This window comes from Microtus ochrogaster, unplaced genomic scaffold (assembly GCF_000317375.1).
Source record: "Microtus ochrogaster isolate Prairie Vole_2 unplaced genomic scaffold, MicOch1.0 UNK8, whole genome shotgun sequence".
Taxonomy (NCBI): domain Eukaryota; kingdom Metazoa; phylum Chordata; class Mammalia; order Rodentia; family Cricetidae; genus Microtus; species Microtus ochrogaster.
The window spans coordinates 4,986,448-5,008,889 of NW_004949106.1; the positions used below are offsets into that span (position 1 = coordinate 4,986,448).

The 22,442-nt window shown below is 46.7% G+C and overlaps 2 protein-coding genes across 3 annotated transcripts in view; one reads left to right on the forward strand and one right to left on the reverse strand.

The window, feature by feature from the left end:
* The window catches only part of Dnah7 (dynein axonemal heavy chain 7), a 195,148-nt gene extending 176,254 nt beyond the window's left edge, over positions 1-18,894 (forward strand). Inside the window, exons 60-64 of the mRNA XM_013353465.2 lie at positions 971-1,201; positions 3,818-3,970; positions 5,302-5,479; positions 10,548-10,651; positions 18,596-18,894. Coding sequence (XP_013208919.1) covers positions 971-1,201; positions 3,818-3,970; positions 5,302-5,479; positions 10,548-10,651; positions 18,596-18,802 — 873 coding nt within the window. The 3' untranslated portion in view covers positions 18,803-18,894. The remainder of the gene's footprint in view (positions 1-970; positions 1,202-3,817; positions 3,971-5,301; positions 5,480-10,547; positions 10,652-18,595) is intronic.
* An 87-nt stretch (positions 18,895-18,981) lies between these two features.
* Slc39a10 (solute carrier family 39 member 10) overlaps positions 18,982-22,442 on the reverse strand; it is a 113,022-nt gene continuing 109,561 nt past the window's right edge. For both annotated transcript variants that reach the window (XM_026788863.1, XM_005366362.3), the window contains exon 10: positions 18,982-21,563. In XM_026788863.1, coding sequence (XP_026644664.1) covers positions 21,405-21,563 — 159 coding nt within the window. In that variant the 3' untranslated portion in view covers positions 18,982-21,404. The remainder of the gene's footprint in view (positions 21,564-22,442) is intronic.

Consider the following 22,442-nt stretch of genomic DNA (forward strand, 5'->3'; position numbering starts at 1 on the left):
GCATTCCGTATCTTTTTTCTTCTTCTATTGTTTTAAATATTAATTGTAAACTAAATTCTTTAGGACTGTAAAAATTAATTATTTTGTGGGCATAGTTCTTAATCTCATTTTTCTAGCAGGCAATTAAAACTTGCCGGCACTTAATTGCTTTATTGTCTTCTTTTGAAAGCTCTTCTAATGATGTGTGACAGGTAGGTGTAAATCTAAGAAAACACAATGGTGTTCACAGACTGGAATGTTTAATATTAATCATAAAGAAAACAGGAAAAAATGTAAAGTAGGAAGGGAGACTTAACTCAGTTTTCCTGAACTGGAAGAATGTGAGCTGGTCAACTGCATTCCAGAAGTGATTATTCTCCCCCTGTGGACCCCTGGGAGGATATTTGTTCTCAGAATTTCTTTAAAGGATTTTCCAGAAAATACAGATTCATTTACAAGATGGCACTAGAAACACACTGAGCACAAATTACATCGGCTTCCAGCCGTCATCAGTAATGCCTGTCCTCTCTCCATAACGCTGAGCCTCCTCGAGGAGGCAGACTTACTTTCTTTGCCCTACAGGCTCAGGGAGAAAGCTGTGTCTCTGATTCTGGCAACCGGTGTGCATCAGATCTTGGCATATAGATTTTGTGGCCTGCTCTCGCAAGACAGTCACCTTCCCTCTTTGTGGGCCTTGAGGTTCATCATGGCCGGGCTGCTCTGTCGAGCCTCAGTGGGCACCAGGACGTACAAACGTTCCCTTGAGGTTCTGTTCCTCCTTTGAATACATCACATGCTCCTTCCTCCTGCTGCGTCACAATCATCTTCTCTCAGAGCGTCATCCCCTGGGGCTCTTACATTTCAGTAAATCTTGTGCAGAGAAGAATCATCCAGAGATTAGATGGTTCCTTGTGAGGTTTACCCGGCGGTTTTCCCCTCTTGCCTCTTCTCGGGCCTTTATGAGGCTGTCGTAACAGTTTGGATTGTTCAGTCTCGTTCTTCAGGTTCTGGAGCAAAGTCATCAGATGAAGTGGTCGACGAGGTTGCTGGGGACATCCTGGGCAAACTTCCCAACAACTTTGACATTGAGTCCGCCATGAGGAGATACCCCACCACCTACACCCAGAGCATGAACACTGTCCTGGTCCAAGAGATGGGCCGGTTCAATAAGTTGCTGATGACCATACGAGAATCCTGCATTAATATCCAAAAGGCAATCAAGGTAAGGGGAGCTGAGCAAAAGAATCACCGACTCTCACACCTTCCTCCGCTCAGCAAATGGTGATTAGTTACAGGTGCTGCCAAGCGCAACTTGTGACCCTCACTGTAGAAAGCGTGTCCTTGCTCTTGGTCAGCCGATGGCATTCTGGGACTAGCCGTTCATAACAGTTAATAGATATGTAAGTGACAGACAACACATGTACTGGAAATGTGCATTAGCAATGGAGACACGTAAAACATTAAACATTAAAGAACACATGGAATTTTTAAAGGTTTATTTTATTTGCATTTGTGTGTATGTACTCGAGTGTGCTCACATGTGTGTGTGCGTGTGTGTGTGTGTGCATGCGTGCAGGTGCCCACAAAAGCTGGAAGTGGACGTAAGATCCCTTGAAGCTGGAGTTACAGATGTCTGTGAGCCGCCCTGTGTGGATGTCCCAGCTCCTGTCCTTGGCTCCAGCAGAGTCCTGGGGCTCTTCACCCCGGAGCCATCTCTCCAGGCCCATATATAAGTTTCAGGTGCTAAATCCTTTAGACAAATAAAACAGGGTACGTCAGCAGAGTTGTCTGAGACAGGCCGGGGCGGACCGTTCTGAGGACAGAGCCCTGAGTGACATTATAGAGGAACGTAGGGACTATTAAGGGAAGAACATTCAGGCAGACGATTTTAGCGGCAGTCAAAGCCAAGAGCAGTACCCATATGGCATGGACGAGAAGCGCCAGGAGAGGGGTGATGGGAAAGGGATGAGATGAGCCCGGATGTGTGTGGAAGGAGGGGCCACAACCAGGGACACGATGATGGCCTTGCCTGCCGTGGCTAGGATCTTGAATTTTATTTTGAAATACAGAGGCATTAGGGGTTTTCAGGCCATAGTGATATTTCATTTCTTTTGAAGATTACTCCAAAAAGATTTTAGGGAAACAGTGATAGAGAACCTGGGTCAGGAATCCCTGCCAAGCGTGGCTGAAGATTGAGGTGAAGAGAAATGGCTGTGTATCATTAGGACACCTGAAAGTCTTTGTAGGGATGAGCAAAAAGGATCCAGAGACAACTCCCAAAATGTGTGGCCTAAGCAAGGATAAGGTCTAGGAAGGGGCAGGTCTGAGGGAGAAAGTTCCTGACTTTGAGGGTCTTTCTGAAGTGCTTCCCCGAGTCGGGGAAGAGATCACTGCTGAGTGCAGGCATGAGGCCCAAGAGGGAGGCCAGGGTGGGTGTAACTTCCAGGCTATTATAATAGAGTTACTTTATCAACCAGTGGTATTCACAGCATACAGAGGGGAATCCCACATCAGATGATGAAACTTTGGGGAAGAGACCTAAGAATTGGTTCGGTAAACTAGGTTTCAAATTCCTTTTCTATTGTCATTTTGAGACAGGGTTTCTCGGTGTAGCCCTGGCTGTTCTAGAACTAACTCTGTAGACCAGGCTGGCCTCGAACTCACAGAGATCTGCCTGCCTCTACCTCTCGAGGGCTGGGATTAAAGGCGTGCGCCACCCCCACCCAGCTCAAATTCCTTTTCTTTTAGCACAGTTGTCCTGCCTGACATTTAGAAGCTTCTTGAGTGGCTGGGAACGTACACAGGGGCACAGCGCTTTCTCAGCTTAGGTGAACCTTAGGCTTGAGTCAAAGACTGGACGCTATGCCAGCTACTGGCTTTTGCTTTTTACACTCCCAAAGTGTCTTGTCGCTGCTCCTTTCTCCCTTCTGTTTTGCCTTCGTGGGTGTTATGCCTTTAAAACATAGAACCTTTCACTGCTGTTTCAGTGGCGTTTCCAAAGGCAAGTGAAACAATGCGTGTTAAATCCAGCAGATTTTCTCCAAAATCTTCAGATTAGTTCAGTATTTTAGTTTTTTGATACAAAAGAAAAACAGAAATGACAATTACAGCTGGCTCAAGTACAAGATCAAATAAGCAATAAATAAATAAAGTTTTATTGGTAACAATAACAACAAGGACTGATTCTTCCAAGTTTGATGCTTGTCAGATTCTCTGAGGAAGGAATGGGAAGAGCCTTGGAGCTCCAGCATCTGCACGTGGGGTTTTCAAAACAGAACCACGGCATTGGACTCACAGTTGGATTGCAGACTGTTTTGCCTTTTCAGAGTATTTGATAAGAGCTTCCTGGTTCTATATCCATGACTGTGACTTTAAGAAGGTAGCTGAGAGCCAGGTGGTGGTGGCACGTGCCTTTAATCCCAGCACTCAAGAGGCAGAGGCAAGAGGATCTCGTGTTAGTTTGAGACCAGCCTGGTCTACAAGAGCTAGTTCCAGGATAGCTAGGCCTGTTACACAGAGAAACCCTGTTTCGCAAAACAAACAGCAAACAACAAAAAGGTAGGCTAGGCGGCCTTTAACCAGTAGGTAAATTTAAATGAAAGCTGAGCAGTAGTGACTCAGTAGCTACCAAGTAGCCATGTATGAGTTAAGATTTTCAACTAAAATTTGGCTAGAGAAACCATTATTCCTTTTCTAAGGAAGGTCCAAAAAGCTGTAAGCCTTCCTCACAAATCCAAAGAAACCTTACTTTCATTAACAAAGGCACCGTGAAGCAGCCTTTCAGAGAGGCGGCAGAGGACGGCCAGTGCTGACCCCGCCGAGGTCTGCTGTGTTTCAGGGGCTCGTCGTGATGTCCACGGAGCTGGAAGAGGTGGTCAGTAGCATTCTGAACGTCAAAATTCCAGGAATGTGGATGGGCAAATCCTACCCCAGCCTCAAGCCGCTCGGCAGCTATGTGAACGACTTCCTCGCAAGACTAAAGTTCTTACAGGTGAGTTTATCCACATGCGCACGGCTAGCTAGCCAGTCTCTCCTGGCTTCATTTTCTTCATCAGAATGCTGAGTGAGTGGAGAAAGGCTTTCTACAGTCCTGCATAGTCCAGGGTAATATGTGTGTGTGTGTGTGTTCTGCATCTTAAGTAGGAGATTTTGTGACGTCTGACATTCAAGTAAATGACAGACTTTGGAGAGAGAAACATCCGGGATGTTGACTCTCTGTGACAAAGCCCTATAACAAAGCATCTTAGGAAGCCAACAAGCTTGCAAAGAGAGGGACGGGTTCTTCGTTGCCCAGCAACCTTCCAGCTCTGCTGTCCCAGTCCATAACAGCAGTGACCTCAATGGTTACTTTTCCTGAGTAGGTTGAGTGGGTAGAATTCTGACTCCTAGTTACCTGAGGATGATGCTTCACTATACACCAGAATAAGCAATTAAAAAGAAAAAACATAGGTACTTTGTATATGACATGGAACTATGGGGAAATTGGGCATCAGGACTCACACATTCAATCCCAGCACTTGTGTGCCTGAGGCAGGAAAGTAACCAACAAGCTCAAGGTCAGCCTACGCCACTACCTCAGCTACGTGTTGAATTCCAGGCAAGATACAGTCTCTGAACAAAACAGACACCGAGGACGTTTCTGCAGGGATCAAATGAGCAACTCTGCTTTCCTAGTACAGCCTGTCTGAGGTGCCAGTGTTAGACACTCAAGGACCAAGATGGCCCCGAGAGCTAAGGTGGTGGGCTTCTTGAGTAGAGGGGTGAATTCCTTTCTTCAGAGACGCTTCTGTAGTTTGTTATTCAGCCACTTGTTATTCAGCAGCTCATCATCAAAAGCTATGCAACAAATACAGAATTAAGGCGGTATTGTACTTCCAAAGACCAAACACATTCACCATAGACACTTGCGGTACTGTGTCTCAGTACATTAGATTTCTTGGTAAGTCAAGTAGAAAGGAAAACTTCCAAAAGAATAGTCTACCACATAGTAATAACTAAGTAATTAGAAAAATAAAAATATTACCATTTGACCAGACTTCATGGAAATCTGTTCATCTACCTAACATGATAGCACTCTGTAACAATGAGTTTGAGTTCACAGTGGTGTGTAGGACTTTGGCTGAAACCACTGGACAGTAGAAAACAGACATCCACATCTGCCTTCATCCACTGCAGACCCCAAGCTGGTGTGATGGAGATGATGTCGAGTCAGGTTTTGAGATCTCAGGAGAGTGCCTGGATATTCATTGAGTCACGTTTGCTAGTTTGCTGGAAATCCGTTTGACTCTCTTGCTGAATCACTGTTGTCTGGGTCTATCCTAGCAATGGTACGAAGTCGGCCCTCCGCCCGTCTTCTGGCTTTCTGGCTTCTTCTTCACGCAAGCCTTCCTGACGGGTGCACAACAGAACTACGCCAGAAAATTCACCATCCCAATCGATCTTCTGGGGTTCGACTACGAAGTGATGGACGACAAAGAATATAAAAATCCTCCCGAGGACGGTAAGCGCGGTGACAGAAGGGACCGCCTCGTTGTCCGGGCAATGGACAAAGGCGTAGCAGTTCTGCTTATCTTCCCAGCTGTTTAAAAGCAGCCATGGACATAACACCCTAAGACAAAACATAAGGCACGTAGGGAAGACGATGAATTGAGTAGATGAACCTGGATAAAAGGTACACTCCTCCCCTCCCCCGTACTATGCTTTCCTCTCAAACTTAGAACATTAGAAACCGTGTGTAACTAAAGGAATAATCAAATTAGCAGTACACTAAGCATCCCTAGCTTTCTGTTGGCCTTGGGCAAATCAAGAGGGAGGACTCTCTTGAAGACCACACCCATTTGAAAAATCTCTGACATGTGTATCCACTACTGTTTGTATATTATTCTGATACTTACAGCTAACCATAACATTGTGTGTACGTGTGTGTGTGTGTGTGTGTGTGTGTGTGTGTGTGTGTTAGTTAGAAAGACAGACAGACAGTGGGAGGAGGGTGTTGTGAGTGAAGTCTAAGCACACACTTGTGTGGACCCGTGCTTCGGGAGGACTTTCCAGTTCCTTCAGCCAATAGTTGCTGAAGTACGAGCCCATTGTGCTGCAGGAGCGCCTGCTCCTTCAGCCAATAGCTGCTGAAATACCAGCCCACTGGGGCGTGGTCTATTTATCTTTAAAAAAGAGCGGCAAGCCTCGGGGCTGCTCACTTGCTTCCGGTGGCGTTTGCTCTTGCTCCGGCGACTAGGCTTCTTTCCTGACGGTTGGTGTTTCGTGAGTTTTACCCCCTAAATAAATACCCCTTTAAGTCATAACTGGTGCGGGATCGATTTGCGCATTATCTGGCGTCAACAGCGTTTGGTTTTAGAACCAGCCTGCACCCCTAGTCCCCCGGCTCGGCTGCCTGTCTCTGGCTCGGCTGGCAGAGGACGATGGACATTCTGCTCCATTCTATTCTTCTGAGGCAGGCTCTCTCACTGACCTGGTGCTAGGGTGACCTCCAGGAAGCCCCAGGGATCTTCTTGTCTCCACCCCGAGAGCGCTGGGATTATTAGGCACACACATAAGCCACACCTGGCTTTTGGCATGGATGCTGGGTTCCGATCACAGGTTCTCAGGCTTGAGCCGCAATTGCTCTTACCCGAGGTTTGAGGACCTGGAAACATTTGAAGGCTGGGAGGGTGATTATGAAGAGACATTCCGTTTCCTGGCTGTTGTATCTTAAATACTTTATGATGCTGGGATGCTTTATTGTAAATTTAGTGGTGGCCAGCGAGATGGTTCAGTGAGAAAGGGTACGTTTTGCCACGCCTGACAACCTAAGTTCAGTTCTCGCTATCCACACGGTGCAAAGAACTGAATCCCACAAGCTCTCTTCCAACTTCCACGTGTGCCTTGGCATGCATGCACGCACACACTCACACATGCAAAATAAGTCAAAGGTGATCAGCATGCGTCAACACAAAATAAGCAAAATGGGAATTCAGTGGACAAGGCCACCACTTCAAATAAATGTTCCTTTTGAAAAGCAAAAAAAAGTCAAAAAGGACCAAATTTTCCCCAAACGGCACTGACTGTAAATGAATGGAGTCAGTCTTTCAGTGACTCCTTATACACCCTGTCTCAACTGCTCTGCTTCCCCGGTCATCACTGGTCCACACCGGCAGGCACTGACGATCAACTAGACCAATGTAGGCTTTTGTGGCCGTGTCTGTTCACGTGGGACACGTTGACCAGTGGACGCGGTCCCAGCAGTGCCTGATGATCGCCTCGCCTTACCGTGCCAGGTGCTCAAGGTTTTGGTGATGTGAGGCTGTCCTGATGCGCTCTGGGAAACTCGCCTTCTCGCTCCCAAAACAAACACGTGCTTTCTCGCCTGCACAATGCCCTCCTCTCTCACCGCATCCTCGCAAACATTAGGAGGCTAAGAAACAGCTGTTAGCACCACCAAATTTGCGAACCTGTGCACCTCTGTACTTCCTGGGAATCCAGACCTCTTTCCCTTCCTCCTGCAGAGCCTTGCTCCTTGAACAGCGCCCCTCCTCTTTCCAGAATCAGCAGACCCATGGATGGGGAGTTCCCTAACCACACCTGTGTTCTGTCATTTCTAGTCTTAGAAGCAATCGAAGAACTTTGCCATTGTCTTGATACCCCCTGCGGTCCTGTCCTGATCCTGTCCTTTCTAACAGCAGAATGTCTCAGAAGCCTGGCCTTGCGTGAGATCCCCGTTCTCGGCTGTGCGTCTTCTGCTTTTCATCCTCTGCTCTCCAAAGATGCTCATTCTCCTCAGAGTTACTGAGGGTGTCCGTGTTGACAGACCCAGCTGCATCCCCCTTTGTCTCGCTATCAGCTTCTTAGCAATTTCTTTTGCCATGATTATCTTCCCAGACACACTTTTCCTCCTTTTGTTTTGAGGACGTGGTCCACTGGTTTTCTTTTCCTTGTTGTCTGGATTTGTGACTCACGCTGGCTTATGCTCCTTGGGCTGCAGGAGTCTCCGAGGACAAAGGCCTTGAAGAATTTCTGTTTAGTAAGCCATCCTCTTCCCAGGTGACCTAATCCATTTTTATGTCTTTGAATATAGCTCCTTGCAAGATGCGTCCTCTGTGGTCCAGAAGGCTGTCCCCATAATTACCAGCATGTCATCTCTGCTTTTATATCCCCCAGACTCACAGGGCGTATAATTAATTTCAGTAAATAACACCAGCATGCAGCCAGGACCCTGTGACTCTCCCCGCTCCTTCCTCACGAACAATCCACTCAGTTTCCCCTTTGCCTGGGCCTCCGCGCCAGTTTGTCACCTTCCTTCTCATGCTGACTCTTCTTAGGCAACACTGGCCCATTCCACCACGACTCACGGGTTCACGTTTGTTGTCTTTCCCGTGACGACACCAACACAGAGTGTCACCCTGTCTGGCCTCACCCTTCCCTCCTCGGTCTCTGGCGGCACCGGACCCTCAGAGGCATACAGTGGAAGTCCCAAAACAACATGGAGCTGAAGCTCACCGCAAGTTCTGGAAGCTAGCCCAAGATTGGACACCACCCCTTATTCCGATATTTCACGGCAGGAATGTCTTTAAGGACACTGAGCACACAGGGGAGCAGACCAATGGCACACAGGCTGTGTTATGACTGTTCACACGTCCCCCACGAGCAGGTGCCTACACACGTCCTGACTCTAACCAGTGTTTGGAGTCCCCTTGTTAGTGATGCATTTGATTTTAGTAGTTTCTTACTGCTGTGCTCATTGCTGAATCTCAGAAGTCTATCAGCTCCTTGGCATGTTGTTTCACTTATTTCCTTTACTGTGTAAGCTTATGAAACAACCCTTCACACAGGTTACTTCTGTAAAAAAAAAAAAAAAAAAAAAAAAAAAAAATAATAATAATAATCTGAGCCCTTGTTCTCATAAAATTCGGTTCATCTAGACAGGTTGAGGAACATGCCAGGAAGGAGAGAGATTTGTTGTAAAGAAAAGACAGGGGAGGGGAGCCAAAAAGCTCAGAGGGGAAGGAAGTCAAAGAGCCTCCTCCCCCGCGTGGTGTTGCTCTGGTCCACGGCTGTGCCACAGAAACTGCTCAGCCTTTATACTCTTTGCAGTAGCCCTACAGTAAAGACACTGGGCTGCCTTTGTGAAGTAGAGACCGGACCCTGGGCTCAGGGAGGCTCAGTAACTTCCCCAAGGACTCAAGGTGGCATTGGCCTGAGATAAGACTTAAACGCAGGCCATCTGGCCCCACGCTCAATTGCTCTTTTCCCAGCCTACTGTCCTGAGCGTGCCAGGAAGAAGCTTAAAACCAGCGCCCATCTCCCGGAAAGTGTGATGAGATTGTGGTTAATTCTTCATTCGGGAGCCCAGAGTTTTTCCTCCTAACCTTTCTCAATGTCGTTCTCATGCATGATGGAAAGGGCCAATCCCAGGCGATGTCTGAGTGGAACTAGAGCCAGCTAAAGGATTTAAGTTACGAAAGTACCGCGTGAAGTTTTTGAACTAGCTAAATTTCCATGTTCACACTGTGGAACTGCATACCCTGAGCGCTGAGCTTCTACAGAGTCCTTTTCTGTGCCTGGTCAGTAACAGTGGTCAGCTCACTGTTACTAAGTGAGCTCTAGGGGAAATCGAGATTACCAGGCACCAAAAATTTAGAGTTATCTACTGGGGGAGTAGCACGTAAAACACAATTTAGGCAATAATCAGTACGGATTACTTGGTGTTCCAAAACCGCTCTGTAAAGAGAAGCAATCGGAGCTCAGCAAATCCCTACTATCCACATGGCCACCCCAGCATAACGGTGAGGATAGACATTTTTAAGTTACAAAATTTATTTTGCATGCACATAAACATACTTGTACATTTTTAATACAAAAATGCGCTTCTATCCATGCTGGGTGTTTGCCATGCCAGCGTATTTCATCCCACTTCATAAATTACCGGAGCAAAAATGAGACACCACAGGAAGGCCTGGGAGGATGGAATTTTCCCTTTCTCCCAGGACCCCGGGAGAAGAGTCAGCACACTGAGTGTAGCTGAGGCTGGAATCTGAATTTCCTCCTAACTTCTGCCCCCCTTCAGCCTTCCTCCTTTTATACCTGTAAGATTTGTCTACTTCTCGTGTACTGACTTTACAAGCCAGGGTTTCCCGTGTGTGCCTCAGAGGAAGACAGAGCCAAGGTGTTCGAGCTAGCACTTGGGACGCTGAGGCAGGAGCATGGAGAGTTTGTGGCCAGTTTGGTCTGTGGCTACCCTGAGACCTTGTCTCCAAAGGTTAATAACTCAGTAATCAATAACTAGATGTCACCTTGAATGCAGGAAGCCGCCGTGAGTTCATTGATGTTTGGTGTCGGGAATTCCAGGCATACTGCCTATGGTTCCTGTTACCTGAATTGCTAGTCACATCTAGGTAACTCTGTCGTTACTGGAAAGTACTGACTAGTAGGAACAGAGGTAGTAAGGAGGGAACCAGAGAATCTATGCCTGCCACTATGCACTGGTCTGGTTCCCCTGAAAAGGAATTTCAGATTCGGAACTCAGTCCGCACGTGTCTTGGAGCATTAACATTGAAAATTTCTTTGTTACTTAGGTGTCTACATCCACGGATTGTTCCTAGATGGCGCTTCCTGGAACAGGAAGATCAAGAAACTTGCAGAATCGCATCCTAAAGTTCTCTATGACCCAGTTCCTGTGGTTAGTATTTGCTAAGGGCCGGTACTCGTGCCTCTGCCTGTGGTTATATGCACATACAGTCTGTTCTTGTTCTGTGAAGCTGCTCCCAATGCTGAATTATTGCGTCGATTTGCTCTAAGTGGGATTCTGGATTGAGGTTCTGCGTCTCAGAATTTTTGCTGGTTAAGTGATATATACTAGTGTATTGTTTCTGTTTAAAGTGTTCTGTTTAAAGGAAACTCATTTGCTATACGTTGTTCTGTTTAAAGGGAACTCATTTGCTATACCTTGTTGGTTGGTTGCCTGACTCATGGTCTGTAGCACTGTGATTCTCACTGGATGCTCATCCCTCAGCCTTCTTGCACGCAGGAACCCTGGGCTGTCCTGCAGCCTCTTGCCAGTGAGTTATTTTAAAGAATGGAATGCCAACAAACCAACACAAGAATGTTCCTAACGGAGCACTAAGCAGACCGTGAAGAACATAGTTCTTTACAGTTGGGAGAGCTGAAGTAAGCGAGCAGGGCTTCCCTGGTTCAGCCACAGCCACGATGAAGTGTGGGATAGAGACAACCCAAAGCCCACGTCAGCTGATGACCACAGAAGTGCTGCCAGGGATGGCTCTAGGATGAGAAATGAATTCCGGTGTCCCATGAAACTTACAAATAAAGAACTCGTAGGTGGTGAGGAGCACCGGCGTGCGATTGCGCCTTTGAGTAACCGCGTCATGGCAAAATAGATTTTTACACAATTGGAAGAGCACATCCAGGATGCTGTGATAAAACATAGGCTATCAGAGTCACATGCATTGTAGGATTCTGTAAGCTGCTTAGACACAGGGAAAAGGTCACCAGAGCAGCTGCAAAGGGTGGGGCTGGTTCAGACCCAAGAGGTCCGTCCAGATCCGCCTCTGTGTGTTACTGAGATACGCTGGGCAGAGAAGCTGTAGGACGTGAGGCTCCCAAAGTGGAATATCGGCCGTTTCAGGAGTTGGCTGGGGTTGCGATTCTTTTCTCTGGTGAGGACATCCTTAATCAGCTCGCAGGAAGTGGGAGGAGTGTACCCACAAATGGATAACAATTCTTCTAGACAAGTCAATGCAAGCTAAAAATTCTCATCAGAAAACTCTCCTCTCTGCTTAAAATGAAGTACATCCAAGTTGAGTGTTTCGAGAGCTATGTTATAGCGAAGCCGCATAAACAGCTTGCCACCTCCATGTTTCAGATTCCGCAATGATTTGAGAGGGGTGGGCACCCCTGGGTCTTAGTCACTGGCTTCTTCGTGTGATCCTGTTTTGACCTAAGGACCCTAATGGAGGGTTCTGAACAGGGGGAGGTCAAGTCATTCGCCTCAAGGACTGCTCATTACTAGGAGATAAATTAATTTGGTCAGATTCTAAAAGATGCTTATGGTTATAGTTTGTTCTTTGCCCTCATAAGTCAAAGGTCAGCTGGCCTTGTTCTGAAGGCTGGCTGTGTTCTACGATAAATTGCATGTTCATATTCTGGGAACTTGCCTAATGACTGAAAAGAACATGGGTGAATTGTAGCTCATAGAGGAACGGAACTATGCTGTGTTTTTATTCAAATGAGAAAATCGTGTTTTGCACAACTGCTTTGAGAACTGGGGAAGACTATAATTGCTAATACATAGTATCCGGACATTGGGGTTCACTGTGGTGTTTCCGTACATCCGTATATTGTACCTTGACACGCCCATCTGCTTTCCTCCTACTCTTGTCCCCTCTCAGAGACGCCATCTCTGATCCTTAGTCACCTCTGTCCTGTTTATATCCACTGTCCGTGTTGCTGCTGCTCTTGTCTCTGCACGCAATGGAGAATGTACCAGTGACTCTCCACAGCTGCCTCATCTCACTTACCCTGGTATTCTCTGGTTCCAACAAACACTTTGTTGTGAATGATTTTGTTACTATTTATGGCATCTATCGTCTGTCTGTCTGTCTATCTATCTATTTTCATCTATCTCTTGCATATATACACACATATAACGTATATCTTCATCTATCTATTGAATATATATATATATATACACACGTGCACATATACATATGTGTGGAGAGAGAATGCATTATATATACATATACATACATATATATGTGTCATATTTCCTCCAAGCCTATCCCCTATTCTAGCTTTATTGTATGGTGTTGCAACAAATTTGGGCATGCAATCATTTTTTCATGTTGACTTCATTACTTTGGATATATACATACCCAAGCATGGTCTAGCTGGATCATACAGTAGTCCTATTTTACTTTTTTAAAAGAACTTCCATATGATTTTACAGAGCCGTAACTTACACTAAGAAAATGGGCTTTCTAATCGGGTGGTGGTGGCACGCACCTTTAATCCCAGGACTCAGGAGGCAGAGGCAAGCAGTTCTCTATGAGTTCGAGGCCAGCCTGGTCTACAGAGCAAGTTCTAGGATAGCCAAGGCTACACAGAGAAACCCTGTCTTTAAAAACAAAACAGACAGAAAAGAAAGCAGTCTTCTGAAGGAATGGTCTTTGACGTACATTTTGGCACTCTCGTCAAGGCCAGGTGGCTGCCGATGCACGGGGACTCTGGGTTTTCCATTCTGCTTCCGTGCTCTGTGCCACCCGTGTGAACGCCACGCTGCTGGCCTTAATCTGCTTCTTGAAGCAGCGGGCGTGAAGCCCCAGCGTTGCTGCTTTTGCTTCCCGTTTCATTGCTTTTTCCGGGCCACCTGGGCTCTCAAAGGAACTTCAGGTGTTTCTAGTTCTGCGAGGAGCTGTCACTAGTTTATCCCGGGAGCTCTGTGTCTGACTGACAGACCCCATCTCAAAAATAAACTGAGATAGTCATTGAGATTCCAGATATCAGCCTCAGGCATGGACACACATGCAGTTGTGGGTACAGCAGCACATACGTGTGTGCTCGCATGCATGTGAACAATATTACACGCATAAGTAACACATACAGGAAAAAGAGGGAAGAAGGCACTCCCTAACAACATACAGAGTCAAGGGAGAAACTAAGCTAGAATTCCTGATGACTCAGGCTCAGGTTCTCCAGACAACGATAGGATGGCTCAGGGCGAGCCCTTCTCTTCCGTGGTTAGATAGCCACCGATGAGCGGCCCATGGTCCGTGCAGGCAGCCACAGACTCGGTGGGCTGAGCAATAAGAACACCATGGTAAGAAGGCCTTGCTGGGAAGAATGGCTTCACCAGGGCTGTGTGGACAGATGGGCAATGGAGGACCACAAAGAAAGAACAGCAGGTAGTGTATTAGATCACCAAGGACTTTAAAAATAGAAAAGAAACAAACCTTAAAAAAGGAAAGAAAGAAGACCCAGGTGCAATTAAAGGCCAGGGGACCAGGGGGAGGATGGGAAATGCTAAGGAGAGAAAGGTGCTGCAACCCTGTACAGATGCGCTGCGTGGTCGTGGACACGCGAAAAGCGCTCTGAGTGCTGTTGGAAAGTGCGCGCGTCCTAGAGCTTCGGGGCGGGGGCGGGGGGAATGTTCAGCAAGTGTAAAAATTCATTTACCTGCTGCGTACATTAACTCTGGTTTTTCCGTGCGGATGCTTTATCTGGATGACTGTCCCCTGGCGAGCATGGGGTGCTGACATCCCCTGCTGTTGTTGCATTGGAGCCCGTGCTCCCTTTTTGCCCGGTAGTGTTGTGTGATAAAATTGGGTACAGCATAAAATCTGCCGGAGAGATGGCTCAGTGAGCGAGAACTCTGACTGCTCCTCTAGAGGACCCGGGTTCAATTCCCAGCCCCCACATGGCAGCTCACATGGTATTTTGCCTGCATGTATATCTGTAATTCCAAGATCTGACACCCTCAGGGAGGCACACATGCAGGCAAAACACCCATGCACATAAAATTGGGCACTGCTATTATATGCATGTGTATTTATAAATAATACATCTTCTTGATGAATTGATCCCGTGACTGTTGGGCAGCGCCCTTTGTCTCTCTGTCTTCTTAGTCTTGTCTTCTCATCCCTGGTCTGGAATCCTGTTTGCTGAGGATGTCATTGTCCACCCTTTCATTTAAGTCTGTTTATCTTTTCGTTCGAGGCACGCTTCTTGTGGGCAGCATGTTTTGGGTCTGGCTTTCAATTCATCCAACAATCTGTATCATTTAAGTGGAGAGTTAAGGCCACGTTCATCCAGAGTTCTGAAAGGTACGTTAATGCCTGTCATGGCCTCTGCTTTCTTCTGTTTACGGTATTGTTGGATTCTTCCGGTCTTCTCTGTGGTCATCTCTGGGGCTTGATGATTTCTTGTATTGATACCTTGATGTTTTGGATTTCTCACGAGCGTACCCACTCTTCCAGTGGAGTTTATACTTCATGTGCTCACGATGACTGCTTTTTTCTTTTAGTGTAGGGTTTTTTTTTTTTTGCCATCATCTTTAGTAATATGTGCCTTGTGATCATAAATTGCCTGAGTTTCTGTTTATCCTGGAAAGTCTTTGTTTCTTCATTCTTGTTTACTGTTCCAGAGGCAGTGGGACCCGAGAGAACAGAGCTGATGAACGAGGCAGACTAAAGTGTCACGCCACAACCAACTTTATTCTGAGCCTCAGACAACTTAGACTCTGAGGACCAAGAGTCACCCTAGTAAAGTGTCCACCCACAAGGGCAAGCCACACGTAGCAAAAGCATGCTTATCCACAGAGGCATAAAGTAAACAATAGTAGCCAGCTGTAATGAGCTCTCTGAAGTAAACTCACTCCTGTCTGCTACATCTGGCAGGAGCACGGAAACCCATTCCAAGAACAATCCCATGTTTTGAAGAAAATGAGGTCATAAATCTTGTTTTTTGGGGGGGTTTTCTCATAAGCACCTGGGATTCTCCTCACAGGATTCTGATAACTCTAAAGGACAGCCTCCTAGATATAAGACGTGAGAAGTAATCGTTTTCTCTCTAGACTCAAATGTGTTATCTCATGTCCCCTGGACTGGTAGGCTTCTGCTGGGAATTCTAGAACTTCCCTTCAGTGCGTGTTGGTGCTCTCCTCTGTAGTTTGTAAAACTACCTCTGGGTGTAATGAGATGGTTTCATGGGTCAGAATACTTGCTGTACTGAAAAGCAAGAAGACCTGAGTTCAAATCCTAGGTAAAACCCCAGGTATGGCACACACCTGCAACCATGTTGGGGGAGGGAGGCAGACAGACCCAGGAGCTTGCGAGCCAGCCTGCAGTGAGCTTCAAGACCAAATACAGCTCATACTTCAAAAACCAAATTGGAGCATGATAAAGGAAGATGTCTAATGTTCTTTTGGCCCCTCTAGGCATGCACAGCTGCACAGATGGGCGCACACACACACAACACACACACAACACACACACAACACACACACAACACACACACACACACACGCACACACACACACACACGCAACACCCCTCCTTTGTACTGTGCTTTTGGCCTTTCAACTATGTGTTACTGGGATCTTTTCTGGCCATGACTTTTGGGAATCTAAGACTTCCTATCTATGAATACACGTGTTTTTCAGACTAGGGAAGCTTCCTGCTCTTGTTTTATTGAATAGGTTTTCTGTCTTTATTTTTTTCTCCTTCAAGTATGCCAGTTATTCAGGCATTTGATTTGAGTGGCGCTTCCAAGATCCTGTAGTCTTTTCATCCTGTCTCGTTCTCTTTCATTATCTTTTGAGTATGATATTCTGAAAGGCCACTATTTTTGGTATATCGGCTTAAGCAAGTCTGGTTTGGGACTCGCAGCTGCATTACCTTTGACTCTAAGAGATGATCTTACCCTGCAGTCCAGGGTAGTCTTGAACTCACAGCCTTCCTGTCTTCGTTTGATGAGTTCCCTGTTCATATCTGCATTGTCTTCCTAATTTTTTTTTAATGTATATCATCTTGGATTTCATTTGTCATTGAGGGATTTTTTCCCCCTTTGTTTGGATACAGGGTTTCACACAGCTCAAGATGGCTGAGGGTGACCTTGAATTCCTAAGTCAGCTCTGTGCCCACTCACCCACACCCCAGCCCTCCCACTAAGCTTTTTAACAACCATTCCTTTGAATCTATCGGGCGCCTTATCAGCAGCAGCAGCAGCAGCAGGATCTTTGGAATCTGTTACCAAGGAGTTATTTTCTGGAAGTATTATTTTAAAATATTTACACCACTTCTTGTTTTTCTGTGTTGAAATCTGTGCGGCTATTGAAATGGGTATCCCTACCACTCACGTGGGATAGCCTTCCGAGAATATGGCTGTCTCTTACAGCTGTGTCTTAGAGTGACGGTTCATTCTGCTCAGCTCAGAGTTCCCGTCCAGCTGGTGCTGCGGCACGGTCTCCTTGTAGCTTCTCTGTGGTTGAGTTTGGGCAGGGCATACAGACTTGAGAGTCAGACGGTGTCTACGGTCGACGCTGGCTCTGCTATCTGAACGGACTCCAGTCTTGGCTGCTCCCACAATGGTGAAGGGTCTGAGCAGGACCTTTGATTGGACACTGCAGGGGTCGGGTGGCTTCCCAGGGAGTGACGGAGCATTGCCCCGCCCTCTGAGGTGCTCACTCTTCCTTGTCAGGAGCCAGACAAGCAAGAGGCTGTTCATGCAGGCTCCCAGGCCAAGTGCAGTGGGATGTGCCTACGCAGCAGTTAATCCTCCAGCGGGTCCCCAGAGAAGTGTTTTCGCGGGTTCAGGAGCTTTTCTCCCAGATTGCTTCAGCAGCGGTGCCCACCAGTGACTATCAATCAGCGGGCCATGGGGGAGGCTCTCCCAGGAGGGGGAGCGGGAATATATGTTGGGCAGTTTTAGCTGTCTCTTTGGTCGTGTTTCCTGACTTTATTCTCCCCATTTCTTTAACTTGAATTGGCTATAGTAAGACTTTGACTCTAGCAGGGCTACGGCTGGGACCGGTTTGGCTGAAACTAGGCAGGCAGGGAGGCAGTAGAATCTTTCCCACCCTTCCTAGAGCATCCTGGTCCTTGTGGGGGGACTGGGCCCTTGGCTCCCTCCCTTCTCATCACCCGCTCACCACCGTGTAGTAACCTCGGGGGAGCTGTTCTCCCGCTGAGCCAATGCGTTGGAGAACGGCACTGGGGTTCCGGAGATGGGAGTAGTGAAGGTTTCTGACCCTTAGAGTAACCCGTCAATCAGGTTCCTCCTTAGACTGGCTGTCGGCTATAGCACCCTGACGGGTCTCATCTCCCTAGGCTGCACCTCGAAAGACCTGGGGACTTCAGTGCCTGTCTGGGCATTTGCTGGCGATGAGCCCCTCTTAGAGCTGTGGAACTGGGCTGGTCTCTCAGGATTTTGTGTTCGGATCCCGAATTCCAGCGCTTTCCCAGCTCCAGGTGCAGCTCCTACGGGCTTTAGTTCTTGTGGAGAAGCAGCTGAGTCAGCATGGGCTTCCACTGTGCCGTCTTGCACACAGTATGGCTGTTTCCATAAGATGGTGGTTTTGTTAGATACTGCTGTCCACCCTCCCAAGAAGACTCGTCAGAATTTGTTGCTAGTTTAAACTAGCATAAACAGTGGCATATCTCTTTGAAAACATAACCAGTTTTCACCCCAGGAAAACTAGAGCTGGTGGCGAACAGCGGGTAATGTGTTTTTTAAGCATTACTGCCCTTGTTATGGGCACAGTGCAGTATTTTATGCATTAACTATGCTTACTGTGCATACAAACTGCTGAAAAACCATGACCCACGCAGCTCCAACACAAATATGGGTCATAGCTTAAAGTTCACTAAGAATATTTCCTTTATAGAAAGGTGTAAAAAGGAGAATATTTCCCAGGCTATCCCAGTAAACTTAAGCCAAACAGAGGCCAAATAAACACGAGCGGGCAGTGTGTCTCTAACAGAGGGAACTTTCCCTTTCATTCTGTAGTCTTTGTATCTGAGCAGAATGGCTTCAGGTCTTTAGATGTAACCTTACTCTGGGACCATCAGGGTAGCTCTGTCTGACTGAAAGAGGTGTCTGTCCTCTCTTCCAGATGTGGCTAAAACCCTGTAAGAGGTCGGACATACCCAAAAGGCCGAGCTACGTGGCTCCCCTGTACAAAACAAGTGAGAGGAGAGGCACGCTGTCCACCACGGGCCACTCCACCAATTTCGTGATCGCCATGATTCTCCCCTCCGACCAGCCCAAGGAGCACTGGATCGGACGGGGTGTGGCCCTGCTGTGCCAGCTCAACGCCTAGCTGGAAGGCGTCGCCTCCCTCTTCAGACTGAGTAGATCACGTGGTACTGTTTAGACTTTGTTTGGACTTCAATAAACCGAACTAGCGTAGCACTCTCAATGGCGACTGTATTCCGGCCTCTGTGAAGTCTCGTGAAAACGCGCACTGAATGTTCAGAGACAGACTGAGAAGCACACCGGTGCGCTTTGCTTCTCTTTCTGAAGAACTTTATTTTGGGAGAGTTCCGTAAGCATTAGGAACATATATAAAATGACACACCACTGTTGACAATGAAAAAAAAAAAAAACCAGCATTTGATCACTTCCAGCTTTAAAAATTTAAAAAAAATGATTCAGTTACAACAACAACAACAAAATGTTTAGATATTTTAGCAAGTATCACCTTGCGGGACCATAATCACATCTGAGCCGCCGACTCCCTGGTCATGGAAGGGTTCACACTGCATCGGTAACTGTAGTGTTTCTAAGCAGAACCACAGCTGACTGAATGCAATGTGACAGCGCCAAGTCCATATGGGTGTCACACGGTGACAGCACTGGACAGGTAACATTGGGGACCTCCAACAAGCGCATGGTAGAACCAGACTGCTCAAGCCAAGTGGAATGTTGGAGCCAGACAGAAATGTAGTGGAATTAGGATTGTCTAGTGAGACCTGAGAGTATAGATTAGAAGGGTGCAAAAACTAAATACTGGTGGAACCCTAGCAAAATACTAGCAGCAACTGTTAAAGCTCTCCTAAACGGTTAAGAAGATCTAGCAAAGAAAGACAAACTTTCTATACTGTAAGCATAACTGATCGGCTTTAAATCAGGCATTTCAAAATGGACTATTCTAGCCGTTGTTTTAAATGAAGCAGATTTACTGCTGGGATGCACAATCCTTCTGGGGTGTAAAGCTCAAAAATGAACCACAAACGTATCTTGGTTTTGAAAGCAAAATATGTAAGTCACTTGAAGTTGGCAGTTCTCAGTAGGCCAGCACCTTTCAGCAGGCTGCTCAAACGGCCAAGCAATGAGGCCAGGACCGTCCTAGCTCTGCCCAGGGCTGAAAACGTGGACAGACCACTACTTCAGGGGAGCGGGGGCTCAGAAAAGGATAAATTACAGGAGAAACACACCGAGGCACCCTCGCTTAGAACATAATGAGTACTGACGAGTGTCCGCTAACACTGCATGCACGCGCTGCTCTCAGACTCTTGTTTTTGTCTTTAATTCACAGAGAAAGCGGAAAAGAACTGGGGAAAGGATTGAATGAAAACATTTAAAATGGAATGGACGGGGTTTGGCTCTGACAGTTTGTTGTCTCTTTTCCCCAAGGGCTCTCCTGACTGCCACGCAGGTAAAGTAAAGCTAGCTGCACACGGTTCAGACACAGGTTCCTTGCAGAAGTGAGGAGCGAATGGCATGAGGTATGAACAGAGATATCTGCACATGACTAGTCTACAAGTTACTGGGTAACAGTCAGGCTCAACATGGCACACACTTCTCAGACATCACTTGTCCAGTGGTGTAAGAGCAGGCATCAAACACAGACTATTCTGCCCCAGGCACCAACAGTGTATCTTGGCACAAAATGATAAAGTGATTTTGGCTTAATCACGTACTTGGTACCACCTCAGTCATGGTACCAGTGCAGTAACTGTTTAGCCGACATGTTATATACAGACGATAAGCATGGCAAACTTGGATTTTACTGCCAGCCACAGCATGTGCTCTGAGTTCCAATGCAAAACCGGTAAAGTAACACGAACACTCAGAACTTAAGTTTTCCAATTGTTGGTACGAGGGAGCTGGAATGCCACACCTTTGATATTTTCTAGAATGGTAATTTTAAGAAAAACATATCTTGTACATGCTGACTCATCCCCACAAATCAAAACAAAGTTACAAAAGAAAATAACCCCAACACCAAGTATAGTAATGCAAAGAACCATTAAGAATCTTTCATTAAAGTGAAGTTCACACAAACATACAATCACAAATTTCAGTAGTTTCAGCTGCAAGTTTGAACACTATGCAAATATATACAAAAATAGTAACTCTAGATTCAAGAATACGGGCTTTTCCCAATGCTAAATCCATACTCTAACGCAGCCTGGCCTTCCCTCTAACTCCTAAAGTCGACTTTATGCAGTTTCCAAGTTGTGTTGAGTTGATCCCTATTAATCCCATATGTATATACGGGGCTGAATTAAAGGACACTAGAATTCATTCATACACACAAAAATGTCTGCTCCAAGTCCATTTAAAATATTTTTAAACTTTAAATGATTTTTTTTGGTTTAATTTCTATTTCTGCATAGCCACAGAAGTTTCTACTAATAAAAAGACTAGTAGTGTTTTATATGATTCTCTCTTTTTTAAAGTCTTATACGTCTATCAACATTGGTTCATGGAGTCCCATTTCCTCCTGTCTTTATCACAACTGTTTTTCAAAGGCCCATTCACGCAGAGCAGACAGCACTGAGCACCAGTCTGCGTGGTGAGGCCCGACCCCACGGGACCTGTGAGTAGTGCAGGCCGCTGACTTCCCTGAGCAATGTGCGTAGGACAAGGAACAGAGGCAAGCTGCACGGACATTCTCGCAGTCAACCCGGGAATGGTCAGAACTGGATGTCAAACACAATTTTGTCTTCATAGAGGGCGATCACCAGCATGATGGCAAATCCAAACAGTAGTCCTAAATTCTGAAGAATGAACTGCCCGACTGGACAGAAGCCATGCTCCTCGTTGTCACCGTCACCATGCAGCATCTCTGGGAGCTGAAAGGAGAGAGAAGTTAGCGAGGCATTTGGTTCTCGTAAGACTGCTCTATGGCACTGTTTCTCTTCCTTCTCCCTCCCTAATACAGAATGGTTCACAGACTGCACTCTGGGTTCCACTGTGTGGGACTAGAATAATGCTGGTCTCAGCCACTCAGATTTCACCCCGAAGGCTAACACGACTGCTGTAAGCACAGTGAGGAGCTGACAGCACTGACTGGGACACGGCACTTAGGTATACTCACGGAGGTGGGGCTCTGGGTACAGTCTGCCTGGCACTCCTAAGGACCCTTGTTAGGGTGACACCACTAACACACACTAAAATATTAAATATATATGGATATATATATTTATGTCTATATAATAATATAGATGTATTCAGTCATAAACAGCACTGCCCAAAGTCCTAAGCAGGCATTTCCACGGAGGCTCCCTTAGGACCCTCAAGCGGAACCGCACACCCCGAGTTCTCAGGGCGGAGAGCTTCTGCTTATTGCCAATACCTGTGGGACTGGCTTCAAATGCTTTAGGTAAGTAATCTTCATTAACATTCAAGGCAAACCGCCCGCCCTGAGAACTCGAGGTGTTCCCGAGAGTTCTGGTCCCAGGCCTGGTGGCGAGAGCCTTTCTCTGACAAGTCCACACAGGCCGTGGATACTATTCCTGCTAATTAGTCATTTTATGTTGACGATGTGCTAGAAAATACACGCAGGGAGTGTGCTGCTTCTGTGCCTGCGCCAGTGTCTGACCCATCCGCACCCTGGCAGAGAACAGCTCTGTCCTGTTTGCCTGCTTAGGGTACAGACAGCCGTCACCTGCCGTTATTCCCCAGGAGAACAGTCAGAGACGTCTGCTCTCACTGGACTGAGGGCCTCATAC